The sequence below is a fragment of the Pristiophorus japonicus genome, chromosome 8 (genome assembly GCF_044704955.1).
Source record: "Pristiophorus japonicus isolate sPriJap1 chromosome 8, sPriJap1.hap1, whole genome shotgun sequence".
NCBI classification, from domain to species: Eukaryota; Metazoa; Chordata; class Chondrichthyes; family Pristiophoridae; genus Pristiophorus; species Pristiophorus japonicus.
This window is the reverse complement of record NC_091984.1, coordinates 169,259,362-169,275,547: the sequence shown is the minus strand read 5'-3', so window position 1 is coordinate 169,275,547 and position 16,186 is coordinate 169,259,362. Positions and strand designations below refer to the sequence as shown.

The window sequence follows — 16,186 nt, the reverse complement described above, 5'->3', positions numbered from 1 at the left end:
CAAACCCCGCGCGCTCTCAGCCTCTGCACTTCCTCCTGGCTCATCGATTGCAGGAACTTCTCATTCCAGAAGCGTAACTAACCCTTGGCACATGCTGGCCATTTCACCGTCAGCAGAAGGCGCTGTCGCCCAGCGCTCGCCCGCAAAGCATTGGCTTTTTCCACCCTAGAGAAAGGAGGACTTGCATTTATATAGCACCTTTCACAACCTGAGGACGTCCCAAAGCGTTTTACAGCCAATGAAATATATTTGGAGTGTAGTCACTGTTGTAATGTGGGAAACGCAGCAGCCAATTTGCGCACAGCAAGCTCCCACAAAAAAAGCAATGTGATAACAACCAGATCACGTGTTTTACTAATGATGGTTGAGGGATAAATATTGGCTGGGACACTAGGGGAGAACTCTCCTGCTCGTCTTCAAATTTTGCCATGTGATCTTTTACATCCACCTGAGTAACGTTTCTTCCCAACGACAGCGCCTCCGACAGCATTGCACTGGGAGTATCCGCCTGGATTGTGTGCTCAACTACCTCATCCTCCCTCTATAAAGAACGCAGACCACTTTTACAATTTTATTTGAAATGAATGAACTGATTTGTGCTGCAGGTTTTGTGAGGGAGGGCACACTTGGGCCAAGGCCTCAGGCTGTGACTGTGTGTGTGTGTTTAGGGGTGTCGATGCTGGATCTCTAAAGCCTTTTATTTTTGCCCTGTCAGTGCCAAAAACACATCTGGCACACGATCCCTCGCCACCCGCCCGGGCCGATGTTGGCCAGGCCGACTCCTGGAGCAGCATCAGGGTGACCCTGGAGAACCAGCAGCTGTGGCAGAAGTTCCACGAGATCGGCACCGAAATGATCATCACCAAAACGGGCAGGTAAAAGGGGTCTCCGCAATCACGGGGCAGGGATACACGGCGAAGGGAGAGGGGAAGAGCTGGGAGACCCTGAAGACAAAGTGAATGCATCGGACAGTAAAAAACCAAGTGTTTGATTTGCTTTTTACCGGATTTTGTTCCTTCAGGAGGATGTTCCCTCAGTGTAAGATCAGCGTGTCTGGATTAATGCCGTTCTCCAGATACATGCTCATGGTCGACCTGGTGCCAGCTGATGGAATGCGGTACAAGGTGAGGACTGCGGGGAGCGGAGGCTCAGGGTACAACCGAGGGTCGCCATGGTAACCCCGCTGCCGCTCCGCCATCTTGTTTACTGCTGGTTAAAATGAATGCAGCCTTGTTCCTGGGGTTTCATTGTAACCGGGGGGTGGGGGGGTGGGAAAGCGAGGAGGTTGACATTCTCATTCTTTGTCTTTGAACTGTGTTAAGGCCCACAACGCTGACTATTGGAAGCTCACCCGCCTAGCCCCCCGCCGTGATCCCCCTCCCTCCTGCAACTGGTTCCTGCTGGGCCGGAGTGGGGCCTGGAACCCAGGGGTGAAGGCTGGTCTAACCCAGTCCGTGCTGGGCTGGAGTGGGACCCTGGACCCTCGGCCGGGAGTGAAGGCTGGTCTAACCCGGTCCGTGCTGGCCCGGAGTGGGGCCTAGGCCCGAGGCCCGGGGGTGAAGGCTGGTCTAACCTGGTCCGTGCTGGCCCGGAGTAAGGCCCTAGGCCCGGGGGTGAAGGCTGGTCGAACTCAGTCCGTGCTGGGCCAGAGTGGGGGCCGGGGCCCGGGGCCGGTGGGTGAAGGCTGGTCTCTGGCCCCTGTGTAATGTTGCTGTGTTTTTCCCTGCAGTGGTACAAAGACCAATGGGGGGTGGCTGGGAAGTCGGAGCCCCAGCCGCCCTGCGTGACCTACATCCACCCAGACTCCCCGGCCCTGGGCAGCCACTGGATGAAACAGGCTGTGCACTTCCGCAAGCTGAAACTCACGAACAACACCCTCGATCAGTCCGGATATGTAGGTGAAAGCGGCCCCAGATGCACGATTTATTTACTGTTTCTAAACCTTTCCCTTGTGCTCATCACTCAGTGTTCCCCATCAGGTACACCCTGAGGCCCTGCTATATCTTGCACCGGGTGCTGGCTCCCACAGCCCAATACCCCCCAAAGCCCCTCCCCCACAGCCCAATACCCTCCACAGCCCCTCCCCCACAGCCCAATACCCCCCACAGCCCCTCCCCCACAGCCCAATACACCCCACAGCCCCTCCCCGACAGCCCAATACCCCACAGCACCTCCCCCACAGCCCAGCCCCTCCCCCACAGCACAATACCTCCCACAGCTCCTCCCCCACAGCCCAATACCCCACAGCACCTCCCACACAGCCCCACCCCCCAGCCCCTCCCCCGCAGCACAATACCTCCCACAGCCCCTCTCCCACAGACCAATACCCTCCACAGCCCCTCCCCCACAGCCCAATACCCCGCACAGCCCCTCCCCCACAGCCCAATACCCCACAGCACCTCCCACACAGCCCCTCCCCCCAGCCCCTCCCCCACAGCCCAATACCCCCCACAGCCCCTCCCCCACAGCCCAATACCCCCCACAGCTCCTCCCCCACAGCCCAATACCCCACAGCACCTCCCCCATAGCCCCTCCCCCCAGCCCCTCCCCCACAGCACAATACCTCCCACAGCTCCTCCCCCACAGCCCAATACCCCACAGCACCTCCCCCACAGCCCCTCCCCCACAGCACAGTACCTCCCACAGCTCCTCCCCCACAACCCTTCCGCCACATCCCCTCCCCCACAGTCCCTCCCTCCCTCAATTCAGTCCCTCCAGTTTGAGAACGGGGTGAGATGCAGAGTAAAGCTCACTCTACACTGTCCCAACAAACGCTCCCGGGCAGGTACAGCATGGGTTAGATACTACCATGTACGTAAACCCTGCCCGAGTGACATCGAGGCCAAAGGTCACATCCTTGAGGTGGGTTTGAGTTGGGGATTTTGTGCTCCCTGTGGTCCACGCTGGCTGCCCTTCCCCAGTGACCTGCGCACTCCATGTAACATGTCACTCCACTCCCTGCACTCGGTGCCCACTCACTGATCATTTCACCATTGCTGTGTTTCAGATTATCCTGCACTCCATGCACCGTTACCAGCCTCGCTTTCACATCGTGCAAGAGGAGAACCCGTTTGGGGTCCGATGGAGCATCTTCCAAACCTTCACCTTCCCCGACACCGTCTTCATGGCAGTCACCGCCTACCAGAATGTGAAGGTGAGGGCCCGATCACACCGACCCTGTCACACTGACCTCCGTCACACCGACCCGTCACACTGACCCCGTCACACGGAGCCTCGTCACACTGACCCTGTCACACTGACCCCCGTCACACCGACCCGTCACACTGACCCCGTCACACGGAGCCTCGTCACACTGACCCTGTCACACTGACCCCCCATCACACAGAGCCGTCACACTGACCCGTCACAATGAACCCCCGTCACACTGACCCCATTACACTGTCCCTCTGTCACACTGACCAGTCACACTGACCACATCACATTGACCCCATCACACTGATCCGTCACACTGACCCCCATCACACTGACCCCATCACACTGTCCCTCTGTCACACTGACCAGTCATACTGATCCCATCACATTGACCCCGTCACACTGACCCGTCACACTGAACCCCATCACACTGACCCCATCACACTGACCAACGTCACATTGACCCGTCACACTGACCCGGTCACACTGACCTGTCACACTGAACCCGTCACTCTGACCCGTCACACTGACCCCGTCAAACTGACCCGTCACACCGACCCCATCACACTGACCTCCATCACACTGACCCCGTCACACTGACCTATCACACTGACCCCCATCACACTGACCTGTCACACTGACCCCAGTCACACCGAATTCGTCACACGAACCTGTCACAATGACCCCCGTCACACTGACCCCTGTCACACTGACAACCGTCACACTGACCCACGTCACACTGACCCCACCACACTGACTCCTGTCACACTGACCCATCACACTGACCCGTTACACTGACCTGTCACACTGACCCGTCACACTGACCCCCATCACACTGACCACGTCACACTGACAATTCGCACTGACTTCCCATCACACTGACCCGTCACACTGGACCCCCGTCACACTGACCTGTTACACTGACCCCGTCACACTGACCCCGTCACACTGACCCGTCACATTGACACCGTCACACTGACCCCCGACACATTGACCCATCAGGCTGACCCCCGTCACACTGATCCCCGTCACACTGACCCATCAGACTGACACCCGTCACACTGATCCTGTCACACTGACCCGTCACACTGACCATCACAATGAATCCCCGTCACACTGACCCGTCACACTGACTTCCCATCACACTGAGCACGCGTCACACTGACCTTCACACTGACCCCGTCACACTGACCCCGTCACACTGACCCACGTCACACGGATCCCGTCACACTGACCATGTCACAATAAGCCCCGTGACATTCACCTCCCGTCACAGTGATTCCCGTCACACTGACCCGATCACATCGACCGTGTCACACTGACGCCCCGTCACACTAACCCATCACACTGACCCATCACACTGACACTCGGTCACACTGACCCCCTGTCACACTGACCCATCACACTGATCCCCTGTCACACTGACCCCATCACACTGACCCCGTCACACTGACTCATCACACTGACCCCCATCACACTGACCCATCACAATGACCCATCACACTGACACTCGGTCACACTGACCCCCTGTCACACTGACCCATCACACTGATCCCCTGTCACTCTGACCCCATCACACTGACCCCGTCACACTGTCCCTCTGTCACACTGACCAGTCATACTGATCCCATCACATTGACCCCGTCACACTGACCCGTCACACTGAACCCCATCACACTGACCCCGTCACACTGACCAACGTCACATTGACCCGTCACACTGACCCGGTCACACTGACCTGTCACACTGAACCCGTCACTCTGACCCGTCACACTGACCCCGTCAAACTGACCCGTCACACCGACCCCATCACACTGACCTCCATCACACTGACCCCGTCACACTGACCTATCACACTGACCCCCATCACACTGACCTGTCACACTGACCCCAGTCACACCGAATTCGTCACACGAACCTGTCACAATGACCCCCGTCACACTGACCCCTGTCACACTGACAACCGTCACACTGACCCACGTCACACTGACCCCACCACACTGACTCCTGTCACACTGACCCATCACACTGACCCGTTACACTGACCTGTCACACTGACCCGTCACACTGACCCCCATCACACTGACCACGTCACACTGACAATTCGCACTGACTTCCCATCACACTGACCCGTCACACTGGACCCCCGTCACACTGACCTGTTACACTGACCCCGTCACACTGACCCCATCACACTGACCCGTCACATTGACACCGTCACACTGACCCCCGACACATTGACCCATCAGGCTGACCCCCGTCACACTGATCCCCGTCACACTGACCCATCAGACTGACACCCGTCACACTGATCCTGTCACACTGACCCGTCACACTGACCATCACAATGAATCCCCGTCACACTGACCCGTCACACTGACTTCCCATCACACTGAGCACGCGTCACACTGACCTTCACACTGACCCCGTCACACTGACCCCGTCACACTGACCCACGTCACACGGATCCCGTCACACTGACCATGTCACAATAAGCCCCGTGACATTCACCTCCCGTCACAGTGATTCCCGTCACACTGACCCGATCACATCGACCGTGTCACACTGACGCCCCGTCACACTAACCCATCACACTGACCCATCACACTGACACTCGGTCACACTGACCCCCTGTCACACTGACCCATCACACTGATCCCCTGTCACACTGACCCCATCACACTGACCCCGTCACACTGACTCATCACACTGACACCCATCACACTGACCCATCACAATGACCCATCACACTGACACTCGGTCACACTGACCCCCTGTCACACTGACCCATCACACTGATCCCCTGTCACTCTGACCCCATCACACTGACCCCGTCACACTGACTCATCACACTGACCCCCATCACACTGACCTGTGACAATGACCCCTGTCACACCGAACCCGTCACAATGACCTGTCACACTGACCCAGTCACACTGACCCCTGTCACACTGACCACATCATACTGACCCTGTCACACTGATCCCATTTCATTGAACCCGTCACACTGACCCAAACACACTGACACCGTCAAATTGACCCGTCACACTGAACCCCGTCACACTGATCCCGTCACACTGACCCCCATCACACTGAACCCCATTACACTGACCCCGTCACACTGACCCATCACACTGACCCCGTCACACTGACCCTGTCACATTAACCCTATCACATTGAACCCGTCACACTGACCCAAACACACTGACACCGTCATACTGACCCGTCACACTGAACCCCGTCACACTGACTCCGTCACACTGGCCCGTCACACTGACCCTGTCACACTGACCCCATCACATTGAACCCGTCACACTGACCCAAACACACTGACCCCGTCACACTTACCAGTCACACTGACCTCCCGTCACACTGTCCCATCATACTGACCCATCACACTGACCCCACCATCACACTGACCCTCTGTCACACTGACTAGTCACACTGACCCCATCACACTGACCCCGTCACACTGATCCCATCACACTGACACGGCACACTGACCCCCGTCACATGGAGCCCCGTCACACTGACCCCGTCACACTGACCACCATCACACTGACACGTCACATTGACCCCGTCACACTGACCCCACCATCACACTGACCCTCTGTCACACTGACTAGTCACACTGACCCCATCACACTGACCCCATCACACTGACCCCGTCACACTGACACGGCACACTGACCCCCGTCACATGGAGCCCCGTCACACTGACCCCATCACACTGACCACCGTCACACGGACCCCGTCACACTGAATCCGTCACACTGACCCCCGTCACGCAGACCCCGTCACAATGACCCCCGTGACATTCACCCCCCGTCGCAGTGATCCCCGTCACACTGACCCGTCACACTGACTTCCCGTCACACAGACCCGTCACACTGACCCATCACAATGACCCATCACACTGATCCCCGTTCCACTGACCCATCAAACTGACACCGTCAAACTGACCCGTCACACTGACACCCGTCACACTGACCTCGTCACACTGACCTATCACAAAGACCTGTCACACAGATCCCTGTCCCACTGACCCGTCACAATGACACCGTCAAACTGAACCCCGTCACAGTGACCCCGTCACACTGTACCCTTCACTCTGACCCCATCACATTGAACTCATCACACTGACCCATCACACTGACCCCACCATCACACTGACCCTCTGTCACACTGACTAGTCACACTGACCCCATCACACTGACCCCGTCACACTGACCCCGTCACACTGACCCAAACACACTGACCCGTCACACTGACCCCTGTCACACTGACACCTGTCACGCTGACCCCCCCGTCACACTGACCCCTGTCACACTGACCCGTCACAATGACCCCTGTCACACTGACCCCCCGTCACACTGACCCGTCACATTGACCCCCTGTCACACTGACACCGTCACACTGACCCGTCACACTGACTTCCCGTCACACTGACCCATCAAAATGACCCGTCACACTGTCCCGTCACACTGACCCATCAGACTGACCCCGGTCACAGCGACCCCATCACACTGACCCCGTCACACTGTACCCGTCACTCTGAACCCCGTCACAGTGACCCCGTCACACTGTACCCTTCACTCTGACCCCATCACATTGAACCCATCACACTGACCCATCACACTGACCCCACCATCACACTGACCCTCTGTCACACTGACTAGTCACACTGACCCCATCACACTGACCCCGTCACACTGACCCCTGTCACACTGACCCGTCACACTGACCCGTCACACTGACCCCTGTCACACTGACACCTGTCACACTGACCCCCGTCACACTGACCCCTGTCACACTGACCCGTCACACTGACCCGTCACACTGACCCCCATCACACTGAACCCCATTACACTGACCCCGTCACACTGACCCTATCACATTGAACCCGTCACACTGACCCAAACACACTGACACCGTCAAACTGACCCGTCACACTGAACCCCGTCACACTGACTCCATCACACTGGCACGTCACACTGACCCCGTCACACTGACCCCATCACATTGAACCCGTCACACTGACCCAAACACACTTACCCCGCCACACTTACCAGTCACACTGACCTCCCGTCACACTGTCCCATCACACTGACCCATCACACTGACCCCACCATCACACTGACCCTCTGTCACACTGACTAGTCACACTGACCCCATCACACTGACCCCGTCACACTGACCCCGTCACACTGACACGGCACACTGACCCCCGTCACATGGAGCCCCGTCACACTGACCCCGTCACACTGACCACCGTCCCGTCACATGGAGCCCCGTCACACTGACCCCGTCACACTGACCACCGTCACACTGACACGTCACATTGACCCCGCCACACTGACCCCACCATCACACTGACCCTCTGTCACACTGACTAGTCACACTGACCCCATCACACTGACCCCATCACACTGACCCCGTCACACTGACACGGCACACTGACCCCCGTCACATGAAGCCCCGTCACACTGACCCCATCACACTGACCACCGTCACACGGACCCGTCACACTGAATCCGTCACACTGACCCCCGTCACGCAGACCCCGTCACAATGACCCCCGTGACATTCACCCCCTGTCGCAGTGATCCCCGTCACACTGACCCGTCACACTGACCCCTGTCACACTGACACCGTCAAACTGACCCGTCACACTGACTTCCCGTCACACAGACCCGTCACACCGACCCATCACAATGACCCGTCACACTGATCCCCGTTCAACTGACCCATCACACTGACACCGTCAAACTGACCCGTCACACTGACACCCGTCACACTGACCCCGTCACACTGACCCCGTCACACTGACCCATCACAATGACCCGTCACACAGATCCCTGTCCCACTGACCCGTCACAATGACACCGTCAAACTGACCCGTCACACTGACATCCTATATCACGGACCCATCACACTGACTTCCCGTCACGCTGTCCCGTCACACTGACCCCCGTCACACTGATCCATCACACTGACCCCCGTCACAGCGACCCCATCACACTGACCCCGTCACACTGTACCTGTCACTCTGAACCCCGTCACACTGACCCCGTCACACTGTACCCTTCACTCTGACCCCATCACATTGAACCCATCACACTGACCCAAACACACTGACCCCGTCACAATTACCAGTCACACTGACCCCCCATCACACTGTCCCATCACACTGACCCATCACACTGACCCCACCATAACACTGACCCTCTGTCACACTGACTAGTCACACTGACCCCATCACACTGACCCCGTCACACTGACCCCGTCACACTGACACGGCACACTGACCCCCGTCACATGGAGCCCCGTCACACTTACCCCATCACACTGACCACCGTCACACGGACCCCGTCACACTGAATCCGTCACACTGACCCCCGTCACGCAGACCCCGTCACAATGACCCCCGTGACATTCACCCCCCGTCGCAGTGATCCCCGTCACACTGACCCGTCACACTGACCCCTGTCGCACTGACACCGTCACACTGACCCGTCACACTGACTTCCCGTCACACAGACCCGTCACACTGACCCATCACAATGACCCGTCACACTGATCCCCGTCCCACTGACCCGTCACACTGACACCGTCAAACTGACCCGTCACACTGACACCCGTCACACTGACCCCGTCACACTGAGCCCGTCACACTGACCCATCACAATGACCCGTCACACAGATCCCTGTCCCACTGACCCGTCACAATGACACCGTCAAACTGACCCGTCACACTGACATCCTATATCACGGACCCATCACACTGACTTCCCGTCACACTGTCCCGTCACACTGACCCGTCACACTGACCCATCACAATGACCCGTCACACAGATCCCTGTCCCACTGACCCGTCACAATGACACCGTCAAACTGACCCGTCACACTGACATCCTATATCACGGACCCATCACACTGACTTCCCGTCACACTGTCCCGTCACACTGACCCCAGTCACACTGACCTATCACACTGACCCCCATCACACTGACCTGTCACACTGACCCCAGTCACACCGAATTCGTCACACGAACCTGTCACAATGACCCCCGTCACACTGACCCCTGTCACACTGACAACCGTCACACTGACCCACGTCACACTGACCCCACCACACTGACCCATCACACTGACCCGTTACACTGACCTGTCACACTGACCCGTCACACTGACCCCCATCACACTGACCACGTCACACTGACAATTCGCACTGACTTCCCATCACACTGACCCGTCACACTGGACCCCCGTCACACTGACCTATTACACTGACCCCGTCACACTGACCCCGTCACACTGACCCCCCGTCACACTGACCCCGTCACACTGACCCGTCACATTGACCCCGTCACACTGACCACCGTCACACTGACCCCGTCACATTGACCCATCAGACTGACCCCCGTCACACTGACCCCCGTCACACTGACCCATCAGACTGACACCCGTCACACTGATCCTGTCACACTGACCCGTCACACTGACCATCACAATGAATCCCCGTCACACTGACCCGTCACACTGACCCCATCACACTGACCCCCGTCACAGGGTCGCGTCACACTGAATCTGTCACACTGATCCCCGTCACGCAGACCCCGTCACAATGACCCCCGTGACATTCACCCCCCGTCGCAGTGATCCCCGTCACACTGACCCGTCACACTGACCCGTCACACTGACCCCTGTCACACTGACACCTGTTACACTGACCCCCCCGTCACACTGACCCCTGTCACACTGACCCGTCACACTGACCCGTCACACTGACCCCCATCACACTGAACCCCATTACACTGACCCCGTCACACTGACCCTGTCACACTGACCCTATCACATTGAACCCGTCACACTGACCCAAACACACTGACACCGTCAAACTGACCCGTCACACTGAACCCCGTCACACTGACTCCGTCACACTGGCCCGTCACACTGACCCCGTCACACTGACCCCATCACATTGAACCCGTCACACTGACCCAAACACACTTACCCCGCCACACTTACCAGTCACACTGACCTCCCGTCACACTGTCCCATCACACTGACCCATCACACTGACCCCACCATCACACTGACCCTCTGTCACACTGACTAGTCACACTGACCCCATCACACTGACCCCGTCACACTGACCCCGTCACACTGACACGGCACACTGACCCCCGTCACATTGAGCCCCGTCACACTGACCCCGTCACACTGACCACCGTCACACTGACACGTCACATTGACCCCGTCACACTGATCCCACCATCACACTGACCCTCTGTCACACTGACTAGTCACACTGACCCCATCACACTGACCCCATCACACTGACCCCGTCACACTGACACGTCACACTGACCCCCGTCACGCAGACCTCGTCACAATGACCCCCGTGACATTCACCCCCCGTCGCAGTGATCCCCGTCACACTGACCCGTCACACTGACCCCTGTCACACTGACACCGTCACACTGACACCCGTCACACTGACCCCGTCACACTGACCCCGTCACACTGACCCATCACAATGACACGTCACACAGATCCCTGTCCCACTGACCCGTCACAATGACACCGTCAAACTGACCCATCACACTGACATCCTATATCACGGACCCATCACACTGACTTCCCGTCACGCTGTCCCGTCACACTGACCCCCGTCACACTGATCCATCACACTGACCCCCGTCACAGCGACCCCATCACACTGATCCCGTCACACTGTACCCGTCACTCTGAACCCCGTCACACTGACCCCGTCACACTGTACCCTTCACTCTGACCCCATCACATTGAACCCATCACACTGACCCAAACACACTGACCCCGTCACAATTACCAGTCACACTGACCCCCCATCACACTGTCCCATCACACTGACCCATCACACTGACCCCACCATCACACTGACCCTCTTTCACACTGACTAGTCACACTGACCCCATCACACTGACCCCGTCACACTGACCCCGTCACACTGACACGGCACACTGACCCCCGTCACATGGAGCCCCGTCACACTGACCCCATCGCACTGACCACCGTCACACGGACCCCGTCACACTGAATCCGTCACACTGCCCCCGTCACGCAGACCCCGTCACAATGACCCCCGTGACATTCACCCCCCGTCGCAGTGATCCCCGTCACACTGACCCGTCACACTGACCCCTGTCACACTGACACCGTCACACTGACCCGTCACACTGACTTCCCGTCACACAGACCCGTCACACTGACCCATCACAATGACCCGTCACACTGATCCCCGTCCCACTGACCCGTCACACTGACACCGTCAAACTGACCCGTCACACTGACACCCGTCACACTGACCCCGTCACACTGACCCATCACAATGACCCGTCACACAGATCCCTGTCCCACTGACCCGTCACAATGACATCGTCAAACTGACCCGTCACACTGACATCCTATATCACGGACCCATCACACTGACTTCCCGTCACACTGTCCCGTCACACTGACCCCAGTCACACTGACCTATCACACTGACCCCAGTCACACCGAATTCGTCACACGAACCTGTCACAATGACCCCCGTCACACTGACCCCTGTCACACTGACAACCGTCACACTGACCCACGTCACACTGACCCCACCACACTGACCCATCACACTGACCCATTACACTGACCTGTCACACTGACCCGTCACACTGACCCCCATCACACTGACCACGTCACACTGACAATTCGCACTGACTTCCCATCACACTGACCCGTCACACTGGACCCCCGTCACACTGACCTATTACAGTGACCCCGTCACACTGACCCCGTCACACTGACCCCCCGTCACACTGACCCCGTCACACTGACCCGTCACATTGACCCCGTCACACTGACCACCGTCACACTGACCCCCATCACACTGACCCATCACACTGACCCCCATCACAATGACCCCGTCACACTGACCCCGTCACACTGTACCCATCACTCTGAAACCCGTCACACTGACCCCGTCACACTGACCCATCACAATGACCCGTCACACAGATCCCTGTCCCACTGACCCGTCACAATGACACCGTCAAACTGACCCATCACACTGATATCCTATATCACGGACCCATCACACTGACTTCCCGTCACACTGTCCCGTCACACTGACCCGTCACACTGACCCATCACAATGACCCGTCACACAGATCCCTGTCCCACTGACCCGTCACAATGACACCGTCAAACTGACCCGTCACACTGACATCCTATATCACAGATCCATCACACTGACTTCCCATCACACTGTCCCGTCACACTGACCCCCGTCACACTGACCTATCACACTGACCCCCATCACACTGACCTGTCACACTGACCCCAGTCACACCGAATTCGTCACACGAACCTGTCACAATGACCCCCGTCACACTGACCCCTGTCACACTGACAACCGTCACACTGACCCCGTCACACTGACCCCACCACACTGACCCATCACACTGACCCGTTACACTGACCTGTCACACTGACCCGTCACACTGACCCCCATCACACTGACCACGTCACACTGACAATTCGCACTGACTTCCCATCACACTGACCCGTCACACTGGACCTCCGTCACACTGACCTATTACACTGACCCCGTCACACTGACCCCGTCACACTGACTCCCCGTCACACTGACCCCTGTCACACTGACCCGTCACAATGACCCCTGTCACACTGACCCCCCCGTCACACTGACCCATCACATTGACCACCTGTCACACTGACACCGTCACACTGACCCGTCACACTGACTTCCCGTCACACTGACCCATCACAATGACCCGTCACACTGATCCCCGTCCCACTGACCCGTCACACTGACCCCCTCACACTGACCCATCACACTGACCCCCTCACACTGACCCGTCACGCTGACCCATCACAATGACCCGTCACACTGATCCCCGTCCCACTGACCCGTCACACTGACACCGTCAAACTGACCCGTCACACTGACACCCTATATCACGGACCCATTACACTGACTTCCCGTCACACTGTCCCGTCACACTGACCCCCATCACACTGACCCACATCACAATGACCCCGTCACACTGACCCCGTCACACTGTACCCATCACTCTGAACCCCGTCACACTGACCCCGTCACACTGACCCATCACAATGACCCGTCACACAGATCCCTGTCCCACTGACCCGTCACAATGACACCGTCAAACTGACCCATCACACTGACATCCTATATCACGGACCCATCACACTGACTTCCCGTCACACTGTCCCGTCACACTGACCCGTCACACTGACCCATCACAATGACCCGTCACACAGATCCCTGTCCCACTGACCCGTCACAATGACACCGTCAAACTGACCCGTCACACTGACATCCTATATCACGGACCCATCACACTGACTTCCCGTCACACTGTCCCGTCACACTGAACCCCGTCACACTGACCTATCACACTGACCCCCATCACACTGACCTGTCACACTGACCCCAGTCACACCGAATTCGTCACACGGACCTGTCACAATGACCCCCGTCACACTGACCCCTGTCACACTGACAACCGTCACACTGACCCACGTCACACTGACCCCACCACACTGACCCATCACACTGACCCGTTACACTGACCTGTCACACTGACCCGTCACACTGACCCCCATCACACTGACCACGTCACACTGACAATTCGCACTGACTTCCCATCACACTGACCCGTCACACTGGACCTCCGTCACACTGACCTATTACACTGACCCCGTCACACTGACCCCGTCACACTGACTCCCCGTCACACTGACCCCGTCACACTGACCCGTCACATTGACCCCGTCACACTGACCCCGTCACACTGACCCATCACAATGACCCGTCACACAGATCCCTGTCCCACTGACCCGTCACAATGACACCGTCAAACTGACCCATCACACTGACATCCTATATCACGGACCCATCACACTGACTTCCCGTCACACTGTCCCGTCACACTGACCCGTCACACTGACCCATCACAATGACCCGTCACACAGATCCCTGTCCCACTGACCCGTCACAATGACACCGTCAAACTGACCCGTCACACTGACATCCTATATCACGGACCCATCACACTGACTTCCCGTCACACTGTCCCGTCACACTGAACCCCGTCACACTGACCTATCACACTGACCCCCATCACACTGACCTATCACACTGACCCCAGTCACACCGAATTCGTCACACGAACCTGTCACAATGACCCCCGTCACACTGACCCCTGTCACACTGACAACCGTCACACTGACCCACGTCACACTGACCCCACCACACTGACCCATCACACTGACCCGTTACACTGACCTGTCACACTGACCCGTCACACTGACCCCCATCACACTGACCACGTCACACTGACAATTCGCACTGACTTCCCATCACACTGACCCGTCACACTGGACCTCCGTCACACTGACCTATTACACTGACCCCGTCACACTGACCCCGTCACACTGACTCCCCGTCACACTGACCCCGTCACACTGATCCTGTCACACTGACCCGTCACACTGACCATCACAATGAATCCCCGTCACACTGACCCGTCACACTGACTTCCCATCACACTGAGCCCCCGTCACACTGACCTTCACACTGACCCCGTCTCACTGACCCCATCACACTGACCCCCGTCACACGGTCGCGTCACACTGAATCTGTCACACTGACCCCCGTCACGCAGACCCCGTCACAATGACCCCCGTGACATTCACCCATCGTCGCAGTGATCCCCGTCACACTGACCCGTCACACTGACCCCTGTCACACTGACACCTGTCACACTGACCCCCCGTCACACTGACCCCTGTCACACTGACCCGTCACACTGACCCGTCACACTGACCCCCATCACACTGAACCCCATTACACTGACCCCGTCACACTGACCCTATCACATTGAACCCGTCACACTGACCCAAACACACTGACACCGTCAAACTGACCCGTCACACTGAACCCCGTCACACTGACTCCATC

The 16,186-nt window shown here is 57.6% G+C and overlaps 1 protein-coding gene across 1 annotated transcript in view; it reads left to right on the top strand.

The window, feature by feature from the left end:
- Nucleotides 1-580: 580 nt before the first annotated feature.
- The window catches only part of tbx16 (T-box transcription factor 16), a 265,763-nt gene continuing 250,157 nt past the window's right edge, over nt 581-16,186 (top strand). The window contains exons 1-5 of the mRNA XM_070888311.1: nt 581-605; nt 716-875; nt 1,022-1,124; nt 1,730-1,894; nt 3,008-3,154. Coding sequence (XP_070744412.1) covers nt 581-605; nt 716-875; nt 1,022-1,124; nt 1,730-1,894; nt 3,008-3,154 — 600 coding nt within the window. The remainder of the gene's footprint in view (nt 606-715; nt 876-1,021; nt 1,125-1,729; nt 1,895-3,007; nt 3,155-16,186) is intronic.